This window comes from Sabethes cyaneus, chromosome 1 (genome assembly GCF_943734655.1).
Source record: "Sabethes cyaneus chromosome 1, idSabCyanKW18_F2, whole genome shotgun sequence".
NCBI lineage: Eukaryota > Metazoa > Arthropoda > Insecta > Diptera > Culicidae > Sabethes > Sabethes cyaneus.
Window position 1 is genome coordinate 165320217 of NC_071353.1, and position 17865 is coordinate 165338081.

The 17865-nt window shown below is 41.3% G+C and overlaps 1 protein-coding gene across 1 annotated transcript in view; it reads left to right on the forward strand.

Moving 5' to 3' along the window:
* The first annotated feature begins 275 nt into the window (after positions 1 to 275).
* The window catches only part of LOC128732749 (CREB-binding protein), a 71502-nt gene continuing 53912 nt past the window's right edge, over positions 276 to 17865 (forward strand). The window contains exon 1 of the mRNA XM_053826085.1: positions 276 to 1875. Within this exon, the coding sequence (XP_053682060.1) occupies positions 1818 to 1875 (58 nt within the window). The 5' untranslated portion in view covers positions 276 to 1817. The remainder of the gene's footprint in view (positions 1876 to 17865) is intronic.

Below are 17865 nucleotides of genomic sequence, written 5' to 3' on the forward strand. Positions count from 1 at the left end.
ATCAACCGAACGTCAGAGACGGCGGAGGTCACGTGAAACGCAGCTTTTTCTTCGGCACTTGTTTGGCAGACATTTTCCCTCATCGATTATTGTCGACGAAGCTGGCTGTCTGTCTTCTGTTTTGCTCGAGTATCGCCACTCGGTGCGGAGAGAATTACCTCGAGCAAGAGATAAACAGAGAGAGAAAGCGACGAAGCAGCAGCACGGCACCAGTGTGGCACCAAGCAAGCAGCGAACACAAGAATCAGTCAGTATAGTGAGTGAGAGCGAATCTGCAGCTAGCTAAAAAGTGTGGAAGCAGCGCTCGTTCGTTCGTGTGGTGCCTCTGCCTGTGGAGTATCAGCGACAAAATTCAGAGCAGCAGTAGAAGCGCCAGAGCAAGCAAAGCAAAAAGCGTACAAAACCGTACAGCAGCGCCCATCATCAGCCAGCAGTAGAAGCAGGAGAAGTGTGTGTTGTTCGCCTCGTCAAACAGCCGCCATTTTGACTTGTTCGCGATTTGGTTGGTAGAAAGGTTTTTTCGCTTCGCAATCGGAGCGACATTAGGCGTCCCGGAACCGTCCGTTTCCGGTCCGGACCGGGTTCATTCGACGCGCATCGGCATTCCCGTTCGTTTAAGCCCGCTTCCGGGGGCAGGTCCGATAGTGAAATCCGGCGAAAAAGGCGATTGAATTTTCCTCAATTTTCTCGGTGCTGCCTTCCGACGACGAGCAAGACGAAAACGATCGACGTTCGAGCCTACATCGAGCATTCGCGAGACGACGTCGATGACGGGTTTGGTTTTGGTTGCGGAGTTGTCAGAAAACGACGTCGGTGCGACGGGGGCGGTAGAAGCAAGCAGCAGCAGCAGCGGCGATATAAAATTCGAGAAGCCGGAGAGAGTCGCGGCGCATTCGACAGCGAAAAATTGGCCGTCTTTCCGACCGAACCGAGTGTTTTTGTATTAAATTTTGAAGTGCGATTTCGAGTCGAGACTCGGGGCAAAAAGTGGCATTAAATTTTTTGGTTTTTCGATTCGCAAATAAAAGTGAGATGAACGATTGTTACGGTTATTTGAAATAGTTGGAACTGTTAAGGCGGGGATGTCCCGATAGGCCGGGAGTGACCGGGATACTGATGAGTGTGATCATCGAAAGGAACCGGATTGGGCCGGAGGAGATTCGTGGTCTTTTGCAGTCGGCAAACGTCGGCCAGCATGTGGCCGTTCGGTGTTTATCCGCGCCGTAAAGCTACCAAGAAGAAAAACTGAGTGACCGATCCTGTGCACAGTCGGTTGGTACGGATCGGTGTAGTGCCTGGTGTGCGTGTTCCGGCCAGCAGTAGCCGCCGGGACTGGCCAGGACCCGTTGATTGTCTTCGCTACGGTCTCGGTGTGTGGGCCAAAAACAATAACCGCACGCCGCACGGTAGTCCCGTGCGAGTGTGTGACACAAAAAGAAGTAGCATCTATTTACACGCAAATTGTGACGTTTCTGTTTTGTTTATAAATCGCGAGCTGTCCGGGCCTTTCGGTACAAGAGTAGTGTGTTTATGTGCATGTTTTCGCTGCTCCTCGTCGTGAGTGTATTGCTGTTTCAAGAAATGAAGCGTAATTTCGCGTGCTCCGATGCTTAAGTCATTATCACGATGATAGCAGAGACAGTGAAATAGTGCGGGTTAAAAAAAGGAAGAAAAAACGGGACGGAGAAGTGCTAGTAGAAGTTAGAAAAAACTAAAACTGATCAAACTCCGTATTTTGTCCGTATTCGAGGAGCGGAGCAAGGCGCAAGTGCACCACACCGAGTTTGGAGTTCGATTTTTTTTTTTAGTAAACAACCATGGGAGATCATATGGATGAACCACCGTTGAAGCGAACCAAGATTCGGGATGCATCCGGTAAGTAGCGATTTCCGTGGTGAAAGAATTCATCGAAGAATCCAATAGGGATCACCTGTCCTGTTTTGGTTTTTTGGGAAGCGAAGAGAGTGAGTGAGCGAGTGAGTACGTGAGAATGTCTTGGAGAAAGTTGCAGTCGCGTTCTTTGGGTTGTGAATTTTTGTGTTTGCTGCTGCTGCTGGTGTCATTGAACGGCTCAGACTGTGGCTGATTTTGCTTGTTGGTTAACATGTTTTTCGACACTGGCTAAAGTCTGCCGTGTTCTTGATACTTAAAGAGATAGAAAACACTGAAAAAGTTACAAAGTTGTTTGAAAATTAAACACAAACAAGTATTAAAAGGTTTTACAACCCTTGCAATACTTGCACTAAAATGGTTTGAGGTTCAAACAGGGACGTAAAAACAATTCAATTAGAACGGAGATAATCCCTCGTGAGGAGGCACGCAAATGTGCTAAAAGACTTATAAACGGCGTGAACATGCAATAAAACAGTTAAATTTTGAACAAGTTCTGAAAAAGCGAAGTTTATGAAAATTATTTTAACTGAAAAAATGTTTCAAAATAAAACAAAAATATTGGATAAGACAACAAACAGCTTTAAATTTTTCAATTTTCCAAAAATTTACAATTTTTGGTGTTGTTACAGAAAATTTTAAAACCTGCATTTTGGCCATCAGATATCATAACGCAATCAAATGAGATCAAAACTTGATTTTCCGTAAAAATTTCATGCAAATTTCATGCAAAATTTTGGGACCCACCCATTTGGGGAAGAAACCGATATGCCAGAACTTAAAAGAAACTCGCAGTTTGAAGTTTTAAATTGAAGGAAAAAAGGAGCAAAAGCAAAAAAGTCACTGCAACCGAAATTGCGTAGATTTTTGCATAGAAAATAACAACCTATATATTAAAAGCAAGAATAGATTTAGTTTTCACGTTTAAATTTTAAATAAAAATGCCTAAAATTCATATTTTTTTTGCACGATTAAAAAAATTTTGTTTTTTTTTCGCCCCCCTCTTCAGTGGCCCAACACCGGAGGGACAAAAATTTTTTAAAATACAGTGGTAACCCGATTTTGTCACTCCCCGATTTTATCACGTTTTTGACCCGATTTTGTCACGTTTTTGATTTATCAAAAGCTTAGTTTGAAAATCATTTTGAAACATGTCAAATGTGTTAAAACACTGTGAAAAGAACTGTGTTGATTATCGTGGAGTTTTCACAAAAGTTGTTTCTTATCTCCACAACTATAATAGCTAGAAGGTCACTTTCTTTGACAAAGTTCTTTATAATCATCTCAAAAATTTTGTAGAACATTGTTTTGCTCTATCTCTTACTGCTTGAAAAATAAATTTTCTATCTTACTTTTAGGGGGGTTAATCAAAGAATCGTTCATATTAAAAGAAAGAGCTTTTTACGCTATGAAATTTCTATGAACATAGTAAACCACTATAATCAACCATTTCGGCGCAATTAAAAAACGCGTGTTTTCATACCTGAGGGACTGCTGTGAACAGGTGACAAATGTCCACAGAGAGGTAGATGGAAGTGCGAAATGTCCTAAAAGTGATCAGAATGAAATATATGTAGTTCGTTCTAAGTTATCTGCAAAAAAATAGAAATTGAAAAAATACCCGATTTTATCACTGTTCCGTTTTTGTCACCCCTAAATTCATCATGGGGGTGACAAAATCGGGTCATTACTGTATTTGTAATGGCCTAACGGAGATATGAAAAGCAAGAATAGATTTGGTTTTCACGCTTAAACTTTAGGTAAAAATGCTTAAAAGGCATTTGTTTTTGGTCGATTAAAAAAATCTCTTTTTTCCGCTCGTCTATGGAGTTGGCAGCACCCTCTCAGAATTCAATGAAACTTTGTGTGTGTAAAGAGTTCATGTAGATAAGCAACTTTGCATACTTAGTTTTTCCAAAATTGGTCTAGAGTAACTTTTGGAAAGGGCGCATTTTTTCTCTTTTTTTTAAATAAAAAATTTAACTCGAAAACTATAGGACCTACAAAAAAATGATCTATGGGTGGCTTTTAGAAAATGTTCTGAATTTTCATAAAAAAATACTGAAAAATTTAAAAATTAATTTCTACACTGAAAAAGAAAAGCGTTTTAAAAATTAAAAATCAATTTCCCAAAAAACGCCATCTTAGAAACTGATGAAATATTTTTTGAAGATAGATAATTATGTGGCCTACAAATCTTCCATACATCGCAAAATGGTCAAACTGAAGAGAAAAAAAATTTTTAAATAAAAACTTTTTCAAGTGCTTACCGGGAAAAAAAGATATTTCAGTATTTCCAAAATTATAACACCTACAAAAAAAATGACGCACAAGTGACTTTTAGAAAATTTTCTGAATTTTCATAAAAAACTGAAAAAAAATAAAAAAAAGGTTAGGCACAATAGTCGCCTGTGATCTGTAGCAGGAATCAGAAAGCTTAGTTGGTGAATGAAAGTTGATCGAGACCAACCGGATTACTTTAACTGTGCACATATTGGGTAATTTAGAGATGTAAACTGGTTGAACTGCAAAAAAACTGCTTATCACTAAAAAATGCAACATAATAATATTACACTGTTAACTTAGTAGCAATCGCCTAACATATAGATGTAACCGTTTCACATAGAAACCGAGAGTTCTTATTTTTTCCTAACAGTTCATTCCAACATTACACTCAGTTGAGTTTAGACGTAATAAATAGTTCTGCGTTCAAACTACGTTTTTCTGTACCATCGTTAAAGTCCCTCAATAGGTTATGGGCACTACGCATAAGGACCTTGCTCACGGAATACAGCAGTTTCGTGGAAACGTAGGTGAATATGAAAACTGGAGTTACCGTGTCAAGCTTTTCTTGGAAGCAGCCGGAGTCTCAGAAGTTCTAACTGAAAATATGCCAGTGGAAGAAGCTGAGAAGAACAGGTTCATAGAAAAAGACCGCAAAGGAAAAGCGCTGTTGGTAAGCTGCCTAACTGACGATTGCTTGGAAATCGTTAGAGAGAAGACAACGTCAAAACTAATGTGGGAAAGTTTGGAAGCAACGTACGCCAAGAAATCGGTCATTAGTCAGACCCTGGTTCGGAAGCAGTTGGCACGATTTCATATGAAAAATGGAGCTGATATGAGAAGTCATCTCTTGGAGTTCGACGGACTTGTGAGAAAGTTAAAGACGGCTGGTGCTACTCTGGTGGAGGCGGATCTGGTATCGCAGCTTTTCTTAACACTGCCAGAATCGTATGATCCCCTTGTGACCGCTTTGGAGAATAAAACAGAGACTGAACTAACACTGGATTTAGTAAAGGAGAGACTTCTAGCAGAGGAATCTAAGCGGGCAGACCGTCAGGAAGAGTACGTGGAAGAAAAACCGGCAGCGTTTGCAGGAAACAAGCAAAAGAAGCAGCAACGGTTCAATGGAAAGTGTCACGGGTGTGGTAAACGAGGACACTTCAAGAAAGACTGCCGTCAGAAAAATAGAAGTGAAGCCAATTCGTTGTAAAAAACTTCGTAAGTTTCATGGCAGATGTCGATGCACGAAAACAGAGAAAGGAAGGACAAATCTGTTTCAAGTTAGACTCAGGCTGCAGTGATCACCTGGTGGGAGACAAGTCTGTGATCTCGTTCCTGCGAAAACTGGATAAGCCAATAAAAATCCAAGTGGCAAAGGAAGGCCAGACAATGGTAGCCCAGGAGATAGGAGAGATAAACGCTGTAAGCAATCGAGGAGTGCACTTTAATGTGAAGGATATTTTGCTCGTGCCAGAACTGAGGGAGAATTTGATGTCAGTGAAGAAAATGACAAAAATGGGCATTGATGTAGTATTCTCAGGCGACAGAGCAGTTCTGGAGAAAGACGGAGTTATTCTGGCCACAGGTCATCTTGTAGGAAATTTGTATGAAATCGAACTATTGGTGGATAATCACTGTGCGAATACCTGTGACGTGGAAACTGGAAAACTCTGGCATCGACGTTTAGGCCACATTAGTCAGAGTGGCTTGGAGAAAATGATCCATCAGGGTGCATTAAAAGGAATCAAAAGGACACCCAAAACTGCCATTTGTGAACCATGTATACAAGGTAAGCAGTGTCGGGAGCCTTTTAACGGTACCAGAAGACGGGCAAGTCGCCCACTTGAGAGAATACACTCGGATGTTTGTGGCCCTATAGATCCTCCAGCTTGGGATGGATCCCGATATTTCGTCAGCTTCATCGATGATTACACTCACTTTGGAATGATCTACCTGTTGAAAAAGAAATCGGAAGTTTTTGAGCGATTTAAGGAATACGAGGCACTAGTAACGTCTATGGTAAATAAACCAATTTCAAGCATGACGATGGATCAAGGACGAGAGTATTTTTCGGACGAGAGTGTGGCGGAAAGATTTAATCGAACCTTGATAGAAAGAATTCGCACAGTACTCATAGATTCAAAAGTACCGAAAAGTCTATGGTCTGAACCAGCACTTGCATGTGTATACCTTCTAAATAGAAGTCCGACAGCAGCTTTGCCTAGTAACGTCTCTCCAGCAGAAGTGTGGTTTGGTACAAAGCCAAATTTGGAAAAATTGCGGATATTTGGATGTAAATGCTTCGCGTGGATACCGGCACAACAACGGAAAAAGCTAGAGCTGAAGAGTCGTGAAATGGTAATGATCGGTTACGCTCCAAACGGCTATAGGCTTTGGGACAAGACATTACGAAAAATAATCATCGCTAGAGACGTGAAATTTGATGAAGGCTCATTTCCCTTTGCTGACGAGCAAAATGTGAAAAGCAACCCCAAAGAAGACGTACCGCTGATAATAAGTTTCCCTTTCGAGCAAGAGGGGGAATGTGACGTTCAACCTGAAAATGACTGTGAATTCCATGATGCTGAGACCGACTCAGATGAAATCAATGCTCTTGAAAGTGAACCAACAACGACAGAAGACATCAACACAGCGCTCCCTCTGCATACAGAACGACAAGATGTATTGTCGAGGACTAGTGGACGGGAGCGCAGGTTACCCGGTAAGTTACTCGACTACTTTACTGGATACAGAGCAACTTCTGGCAGTCTATTTTCATTAGATGCACCCGAGACATATGATGAAATCAAAAATCGACCTGACCGGATGGTGTGCCAACAAGCTGTACAGGATGAGCTTCAATCCATGGCGAGGAACAACGTTTGGATGATTGAACTGCCCAGATAAAGTGAAACCATTGAAGTCGAAATGGGTTTTCCGTGTGAAAGAGGACGAAAATGGTGAACCAGCAAGATGCAAAGCCCGACTGGTTGTAAAAGGTTTTCTGCAAAAGCCAGGGCTAGATTTCGAAGAAATTTTTGCACCTGTAGCGAAATTGACCACAATAAGGATTATACTGGCTGTCGGCATTCATCAAGGTTTCCGGTTTCACCAGATGGACGTTAAAACGGCGTTCCTGCATGGAGAATTAAAAGAAGAAATTTTTATGGAAATTCCAGAAGGCGTTAGTGCACCGCCAAACACCGTGTGCAGATTAGTAAAGTCTCTACGGTTTAAAGCAGTCTCCCCGGTGCTGGAACGAAAAGTTCAACAAAATGCTGCTTGAGCTGGGATTCGAACGTTCAAGGCATGATTACTGTTTATACACACGAATTCGCCCAGAAGATGAAATTTACATCGTTTTATATGTAGACGACTTATTGATTGCTGGAAGAAAAGAGTCATCTATCATCAAACTAAAGACGAAGCTAATGTCCATTTTCGCGATGTCAGATTGTGGAAAAGCAAGTCACTTCTTAGGAATAAAACTAAACTATGGCAACAATGAAGTCGTGCATTTGTCACAAGAAAGGAGCGTTGAAAAGTTATTGAAACAATTCCGAATGACTGAATGCAATCCAGTAAAAACCCCTATGGAGAAAAAGATATTACAAGCTACTAATGGAGATTCCACCAGTGAACCCTATCGTGAACTACTAGGGACAATAATGTATATCATGCTATGTACCAGACCAGATTTATGTTACCCGGTTGGTTTCCTAGGAAGATTTCAGCAAAATCCTCTTACGTTTCACTGGCAGTTATTAAAAAGGGTCGTACGATATTTAAAAGGAACAAAAGCCAGATATTTGGAATTTAAGCGGCATAATGAAGCAGAACCATTAACCGGATATGCAGACGCTGACTGGGCATCGGATACCATAGATCGCAAGTCAGTAAGCGGCTATATCTTTAAGGTATTTGGAAACTTGGTTTCTTGGTCGAGTAAATAGCAGACAACGGTAGCTACATCGTCAAGCGAAGCAGAATATGTGGCATTAAGCGCAGCTGTATCAGAAGGAATTTGGATCGCTGGCATTCTTGAAGATCTAAAACTAAAGCGAGAGTAAGAGGCATTCGTTATTTATGAAGATAACCAAGGATGTATCGGCATGGCGCGTAATTTTGAATCCAAACGTTCGAAACATATTGACATAAGGCACCATTTCCTGCGTGACCATATTGCAAATGGACGATTGAAGATTGAGCATGTAACAACACATCATCAGTTGGCGGATATGTTTACAAAGCCGTTAGATCAAAAACGATTAACTGAAATTTGTTCTCAAATTGGATTGGTCGATTGAGAGGGGGTGTTAACTTAGTAGCAATCGCCTAACATATAGATGTAACCGTTTCACATAGAAACCGAGAGTTGTTATTTTTTCCTAACAGTTCATTCCAACATTACACATTGAGTTTAGACGTAATAAATAGTTCTGCGTTCAAACTACGTTTTTCTGTACCTTCGTTAAAGTCCCTCAATATACACTTTATTTTTTTGCCTCTTGAAATTTTGAAAATTTTTGAAGGTGGGGGGGGACAAACTTTTTTTTCAAATTTGTTTCAGCCTATTATATGGCCTACAAATCTTCCATACATTGCAAGATGGTCATAGTTAAGAGAAAAAAGTTTTTTCTGACCAAAACTTTTAGCTGTTTACAACTTTTTTTCAGTGTGTATATGAAAAAGTTTTTGCTAGGAAAATTTCTCTTCAATTAGACCATTTTGCGATGTGTGGAAGATTTGTAGGCCACATAATTATCTATCTTTAGAAAAAAATTCATCAATTTCTGAGAAAGCGTTTTTTGGGAAAACGATTTTTAATTTTTAAAATGCGGTTTTTAAGCGTAAAAATTAATTTTTAAATTTTTCAGTATGAATATGAATATATGGTACTACCACCTGCCTTAGCAGAACATCCGTTCATAGCAATGAGCCTATCATGTCAAAAAGAGTTGAACATTTTCAACGATTCGTCATGCTTGCCAACTCTTGTATGAAGCGCCAGAAGGGAATTGATCGATAAGCAACATCACTCACACGTACCAGGGATTTAGAGAATCTCCTTCCAAGGGCTAAGTCGCCTGAGTCAATCGTTGAATAAACCGTCTTAATGCCAGCTTAATGACTCCAGCAGGTGGGGAGAAGAGTCCGCTCATCATCCACGATGTGTTGTTAATCGGGCCAAGATTAACCCTAGAAAGTTGACTGTTGCGCTCTCCCTAGGCCCACCGCTTCAAACAAGTGCTCTGATGGTCCCTCCCTCTCCCCGATTCTAGTTTATTTATGAAATGTTGTATATATGGGTAAAAATAGAACAATCTCACCAGCAGTCCTTCGAATGGAATAGAGTTGCGTCCTTTTAGTTTCCATAAGTGCTTCTAATAATTAATTTAATTTTTCTTCTGGTATCCAATATCCATGTGCAGTATTAACACTCGTATTGGCCAAAGTTTTCACTATTAACCAGATCGTGTGGCTCCACCGTCTGCCCAAAACCTTGATTATGAAATCAGGCAGCCGGGAACCACACAGTATCGCACCTCCTAGCTTGGCTACTCAATAGAGCATTACCGGGTATGGCCACGTGGAGGCGCTAGGTAGGGGCTTGGGATAGCTAGAGCTATATTGGACGCTCCTCATTTGCCTTCCCCATTTCATACCCTTAATTTTTAAATTTTTCAGTATTATGAAAACTCAGAACATTTTATAAAAGTCCCCCATAGATCATTTTTTGCTAACAAGGAAACATCACTATCGGTCACAGGCTTAGAGCTTAACCAAACACACCAAAGTGTAGTGCTGTTGATCTAGAACTTCACTGCACTGCTCGTATAGGTATAGCCTATGGAACTTTTTTTGAGAAAACTTAACTTGAAATTTGTGTGGGCATTTGACTTAATGGAGGCGCATGGTACATTGTGAATATCCTAAACGAGCGGTTCCCGACCTTTTTCGGTTCGCGAACCCACTGGCGAATTTCCCCATACTATTCTGCAGCGAACTGAAGTTTGGGCGAACCCCCATTTGGGAACCGCTGTCCTAAACGTTTAGGTAACAGAACAGAATGATATTGTTTGAAAAAGGATAATTAGATTATGCAACAAGCCTTTCTAAAATCCCTTTTTCGTTCACCTGAAAGTGTTATTAAACTTTTCTCCTCGTTAATTCCGGTACGCATATTTGGTGTTCTGAATTGAAACTACAAATGTAATTGAAAAAGCAACAATTCGTGCAAGATTGTTTTTTGCATGTTGCGTATCTTGAAAAATCAGAACAAAATTGCGCTGGTGTATTAAATTCATATGGATATGTTCATCAATGAAGTCGGTCCGATACCTTGAATAGCATGATACAGTAAAAACTTTCAAGCCTTGGTACCAAAGCATGTCTAGAATTGCCCCTTAAACGGAGGATTCATGTCTATGTCTGCCGTTTACAGAACCGAGGTTGAGTCAGGCGGAACTAAATTAATTTTCAATTTTTTCTGAGTGAGTTGCGGCTACTCCATCATTTGCTTATAACCGGACCACGAATTAATTTTTAAAACTCTGTCATCTTCAATACATCTTGTCCAATAACACCTCCTTCATCCTTTACTTACTTGACTTTTTTGGCGACAAGCCACTTATCGAATCCATGCCGAATTCAGGAGCCGTCTCCACATTTCTCAGTCTTGGGCTGCCGCTCTCCAGTAGCCCCTAACACCCGTTGCTCTAGTAGCTACGTCAACAGCGCTCATCCAACGGGTACGTGGTCTGTTTTCGTTGGTCTCTCATCCAACATCCTTGCTACGTGACCAGCCCATTCTAGCCTGCCGTGGTTTAGTCGCTTCACAATATCCGCATCTTGGTTTACTTGGTAGATTTCATGATTCATGCGCCTGCGCCACACTCTTTTGTCTGATATGCCGCCAAGAAGTGATCGCGAAAATGATCAAAAACGACAAGAGCTCGTTGGCCGCTTTATTTCAATTTCCACGGTTTGTGGCCGTAGAGTACCACCGGGAGAATTTGCGTCTTATAGGGCGCGAGTTTTGTACGGAGTTGCAGCCTACGGGACTTCAGCTGGCTACGTAATCCGTAAAAGGCCCTGTTACCATTAACGTACCAAGGTAAACAAATTCGTCGATCACTTCAAAAGTATCTCCAACTATCACCACCGCAGTTCCAACACCCACGGGCCAGCATATACTTTGTTTTAGAAGAATTTATGAAAAGCCCCATTCGCGCAGCTTCCACTTCAAGACTCGTATTCGCTGTTTCCACAGCTCTACGGTTAACACGGAAAAAACCGATGTCGTCCGCAAACGCTAGAAGCATCATCATCATTAATCAGCTCCAGGCCGTGGTTTCCTCTGCTGCTGTAGCCTGTCATCTTGCTTCAAACCATCTAACGTCACAAATGAGTCCGATGTTTCACCCGCTATCCTAATGATTGATTGGAACCATTAATAATAGAACATTTCAGCCTTATCAGTTTTGTTGGAAAACCATGTTCGAGCATAATTTGTCACAGCTCATTACGTTTAACTGAACCGTACGCCGTCTTAAAGGCTATAAACAAATGGTGAGTCTGCAAGTTGAATTCCCGGAATTTAACGAGGATTTGTCGCAAGGTGAACATTTGGTCCGTCTTGGAGCGGCTCTCTTGAATACCGCACTGGTATTCGCCAGCAAAGATTTCCTGCAACGGAATCAGTCTGAGAAACAGGATACGGGAGAGAAGTTTGCATGCATAATTGAGGAAATTAATGCCTCGGTGATTATTGCATTCAAGTCAATGGCCTTTTTTGTAAATAGGGAACATGAGACCTTCTAACCAGTCCGTAGGAATTTCCTCCTCAGTCTATACCTTTTAGTATAACCTGATGGATTGCGCCCGTTCTTCCAAAAGTTTGCTCCCGGCTGTCAAAAGCTCAGCAGGGATGTCATCCTTTCCAGCTGCTTGCCATTTTTAAGCTATTTCGCTGCTTTTATAACCTCGTCTAAAGTTAATGGATCCACAGCTTGTCCATAATCTTCAGTCGTTGTCCTATTTCTGTTGAGCGAGCAGTGCAGTGAAGTTCTAGATCGATATTAGCAGCTAAAGCTATAATGGCCCACAATTGTGTGCGACCCGTGATTGTGGACTGACTGTAATCGAAACCCCCTAAAGTAAAAGTGACAAAAAGAATTGTTGAAGAACATGTCTTAAAATGGTCTCAGTGGTGCCCAGCCCTAGGTGCGGGCCAAATCAGATCGCTCATGAATGCCGCGGGCCGCAACAATCTCTGGCCATTCCTGTGTATAACAAAATGTAAAATATACACAAGATTTAAACCGGAAAGCATTCAGATTCAGCACGCTTTACAGTGGGATTTGTAAATGCTTCATTAATATTTCGCTCTTTTTTCTCCGATTCATGGCTTCCGACAAAATTCAATCTAGAGCTTCGCGATCGTTGATACATTTCCGAATCGTCATCAGGCATCAAGCAGATGAAAAGTGCCACTCACCTTATGCCCCCCGCAGTATCACCCTGTCACTAACCTCAGAAGTAAGTCAGTAAGTATGCTCTTCAGGGAGCGTGATCGGAAGCAAAATCAGCCTCCCGAAGTCTGCTCCAACAAGCATAACGGCTTCAGCATCCTCCAGCATAAGACATATTTTATATGTATGGCTGGACCTTTCGATTGACACCGGAATTCTTTGCGATTTCTGGTTCAGGTTTCTTTGCAGATTCCTCACCTCTATGAATTAGCAATCATGCTGATAATGGCTTCATAAAATAGCTTTTTAGTCACTCGCAACTCATCCTTAAAAGTTCGCTGGATTGATTCCGTCTTAGATTTAAGTATTTTATATTGTTTTGAGGTTGATTAAAACACTACTATTGGCTGATTAGCTGCAGAGAACTTATTTTGCTTTCATGGCGTAGTCCGAAGTATCAATCGTAGCAACCAGAATATATCACATCAACTGAATCAAGAGACAAACAAATGTTGCCTCACTGGTATGAGCAGGATAACTTTCGGTGAGAACATATTTTGATACACACTCGCTCACACAAGCGCTTGTTTTGGTGTTGCAGGTACACAATAAAATATGTGTTTGTCGCAAGTCGGCTGGTGAAGACAATACCTACTTTATCAGCAGCTTGAACAAACACAAACAGCATGAAACCTTAAGAAAACGACTAGCTTGCTTTGATCTGAAGTCTGGCGTACTGTCTGCTTACCACTGGTAAGTTATCAATGTTACCTTGGTAACTACCAGCACTGCTGCGGCTGCTGCTGCTGCCAATACAGTGTTACATGATTAGGTCTGCTGCTCCTCTCTTCCATATTTTACGGCGATACTAATGCACTTTAACACATTAGATTTGCATTAATCGGTTGCCGGAGTCACTAAATAGTTAAAAGTTTTGAAAATTTGCAGGCCGGGAACAGCGGAAGAGAGGAGACACGAAGAGAATCTCATTGTCACGAAGGTCTATTTGAAAAATTATCCGAGAATTGTCTGTTAGATCTACACCCGAAGTAACATGGAAATGAGTGTATGGAGTGTTATATTCCTGGTGCTGGTGGGGTTCTTGAAGAGAACGGATTTCACTGCACCGGCGTCCGGCATTCTTGCGACATGGCCGGCCAACGCGTTACTCCGCTATCCGTTTGTAATCTTCCAGAAAATAGTCCGCAACACCTTTCGTTCAAATACGCCAAGTGGACGTATGTCTTCCGTAAGCAAAGTTGCAGTCTCAAGTCCGTAAAGGACTATCGGTCTGATTTGCATTTTGTACATCGTCAGCTTTAAGCGGTGGCGAATGCTCCTTGATAGGAGCGTCTTGCGGAAGGAAAAGTAGCCTCAATTTCCAGTTTGAATATGTCGTTGAGTGTCCTTACTCGTATTATTGTCGGCGGTGGCCAGAGATCCCAAATATACGAACTCATCAACCACTTCCAGTTCATCGCCGTCAATAGTATAGTCCGTTGAAGGCGAACATTGCTTCCTCTGGAGCCTCTTCCTACCATATATTTGGCTTTCGGCTTATGGATTTGTGGCCCAATCCTCCTAGCCTCCGTTTTTTTAGTCTGGCATAGATTGCCTTTACCGTCTCACAAGGATGTGGAGGTCGTCTGCGAAGGCTAGAATTTGACTATTTTTTCTGAAGATCGTTCCCCTCCTTCCGATGCCTGCTTGCCGGATAGCTATGTTGAATAACAATCGGGAGAGTCTGTCCCCTTGCTGCAGTTCTCTGTGCGATTCGAAAGGACTCGAGAGTGCTCCCAAAATGCGCACGTAACGTATCACACGCTCCAGGCTAGCCGTGATCAGCCAGAGTCAATTTGTCCGGAGAACCGTTCTCGTGCATTATCTGCCATAGCTGTGCGCGCTCGACTGTATCGTATGCTGTTTTGAAATCCACGAAAATGTGATGTATGGGCATGTAGTACTTCCGACATTTGATCAGTAGTAGCACGGCCCCCATAAGGCCCAGCTCATACATACTCATACGAATTACCTTGCTATCGCTCTCGTTTGTGACCAGGTTTCCATGCTCGTCCCAACACATATCATGCTTTGGTATGTTTCGAGATTGGTTCACCTTCTCTGTCTCTCTGTCCTCATTCTGGCGTTCGCTCTTTGCTTCTCACGATCGTGGTAAACTTATTCCTCGCTCATCGATGGTGGGCTAAACCTCTTCTTGGCAATAGCGTAAATATTTTTTTCGAAGCTTTTTTCCCTCTTCATCGCTTGTTGGCATTCCCTGTTAAATCAGTCGTTTCTTGCACTGCAGGTTACAAAAATAAAAAATTGTTTTAAAAAGTGGAAAATGATCGAACAAATAAAAAGTACATTTATATTTAAAGTGAAGAGGTGCGTTGAAAAAAGTAAAATAGGTTGGAAAGACATTGAGAAAAGGCAGAAATACAGAAAGAAAAACAGGAAACATAAAGTTAACGAAAAGATACAAAGTGACTTACAAAGACCAAAAGGGGACAAACTAAAAATAGACAGAAGATTGGCAATATTAATATGAGAAAAAAATAAATAATAAATCCAAAATTTGCGTGAAAAATCTCGTAAGTTTCAAAAAGCTACGCGTAAATATAGACTCATAGAGCACGTCCGCGTAAATTTCGAAAATAGCGGAAATATAAAATTTTCGCGTTAAAAACCAACCGCGTTAAAAGCAGCATCAGCGTAACCCACATCATCGAAATTCAACACAAGCATCGTCGAACTCATTTCAAGTTGCGTCCCGGAGCGTTCCCCAAGGCTATTTTTTAAGACCGTAATCTTTCATCTCGTAAATAAATGACGACATAATTATCATAAAACAAAGAAAAAAGGAGACATGATAATAAAAATAAATCTAAAATATGTGTAGTTTTTACCAATTGCTTAACAAACGTAGTCGTTAATTTCAACTTATTCTTAAAGACCCTGGTCAAAAACTCACATTTTTTTCTCACCAAACATCTATTTTATAAATTTACCATTCACACCTTCTGCAAAATTATTTGTTTATATAGCATTTCGCGCTTTAAAAACGTTTTCGTAATTTGTTAAGCACTGAGTCAAAGTGCCGGTGTTTCTGATTGGAACATTAAAGCATTTGTCTCGGATTGGAAAATAAAAACTTCTTGAAGCATAGACCGCTAAATTTTGTTTTTAACTAAAAGTTATGATAAGTTATATCTACAGTGGTGCAGCCAATGTAATAAAAACACACAGTTAAAGTAACAGGTCCTTCAGAAACCAAAACCAAGAAAAACAACTTAGCAAAATAGTTAAGCCTGATATTCGATTGTACGTTCTTCAACGTTGTTTACCAAACAACATACACAAACGGTTCAAGTGGACGATCTGCTTCTACAGCTACTAAATCTTACTCGTAAGGTAACAACAAAGAGACATTTACACTGCAGAGGCTCAGTCTCAGAGCTCAGACCTCCTCCACAGATCAGTGCGACTGCGAATGCCGAGCGCAAGCAACCTGCCTTGTCTGTGTCAGACGGACAGAAGACTGGTGGCAATAAGTAAGTAAGCAAGCAAGCAATCACCCAAGCCGGACGAGCACAGCAAGATTGCAACTTTCAGCCTCATAAGCTGTGTGGTGTGTACTGTGTATGATGTGATGATGAACAACGGGACGAAAACGTTTTCCATTCACGAACCGCGATGCTCTGGTTGTACCACCAACCACCACCAGTGAGTGGGTTACGCTCTTTCACTCTCATTCTAAGCATACCTACACACATGCAAAGTTTCACACACACGGGAGTTTTCTCCTCCGTGAGCGAGTGAATGATTGTGTGCACACTTTTATGAAACAGAGAAAATTAGCTCTGGTTTCGAGTTTTATCTCTAGTTGTTCAATGTATGGGAATGAGAAGAGGGGAAAACGGAATGATAATGCGAGTATCAAAGCGAGCAGGGAAAAATGAACCTCAATCAAAGAGGGGAAATTTGCGAGTTGAGTTGTTTGTTGTCTACTTGGATTTTTAGCATCTGTGCCGTCGGTGTGTGATGTGTGTGTGTGTGTGTTAAACTGACTGGCATTGTCTCTTGTTGTAGGTACAACTTTGTTGATCAGTTCCGATCATCAACAGTGTTGATGTCAACAGTCGAGTTGTTATTGAGTTTTGCGTTTGGTGCTCAACTGAGGCTTCACCTGTACTCGTACTGAATTGCTTTGAAACGTCCCTGTCGGTTGGAGTGTTGGACGTAAATATATCTAATTCAATTCACTATATGTTGTGACAAATTTACGGAAGACGATATAATGGTTTCATCCGATATTGCGACTTTATTTCTTAGTGTTTTTGTGGAAAAACTAATAAATGTCATGCAAAATTGGGGAATGAAATAACATAAAGATAACGACGAATGGGAAAAAAGTTGGTAATTTAAATTGACCTATTTCTATAAACAACTTTAAAGAGCGTTGATGGGCAACCCATGCCAAACGTAGAAAATATTCTAGAAGAAAAAAAGTTACTACTAGAAACATGGTGGTAATACGTCATTGACGTGGGTGGCAACTCAACCAGGAAAACCAGGAAAAGGTCAGAAATTTTATTCCACCAGGAAAAATCGGGAAAAACCAGGAATTTTTAACCAAAACCAGAAAAAAGTTCTGTTGCTTGCTGACGACGTAATACGCGACGCGTCCGTGTCCGCTAGTTCGGCAGAACAAAATGTTTGATTTCCCAAATAATGACAGTAATCCGCCATGGCCTTGATCTGTCGCCAGGAGCGTTTCGAATCAACAGTCAGAATATAGTCGACTAGGCTACACCTCCAATAGGCTCTAGATCTGCCTATTCTGTGTTGTCCCTGCGGGTTCCAGTTGACTGTCTTTCTGTAGATTTCGTTCTCTACTCTCCTCAAAACATGTCAGATCCAGGCAACGATTGACGAAGACCTGCGGTTGTGTCCGCTGAAATACATCACATCTCGCAGGGAATAGAACGGATTTCACGTTCAAATTGAAAATTCGTGTTAGGGTCGGTAAAATGATTTGATTTGAGCGCCAAACATTTCCAAGATCCAAAATCGCCGCTGGCCTGATTCATGTTTCTATATCAGTTTTAGTACCACCACCTAGGGTTATCTGCTACCAGGATATAAAAAACCTGCCACTCAACCTCTTCTGTGAAATTGGAGGGATTGTTGATGTTTGCGACGTTGACTATGAGAC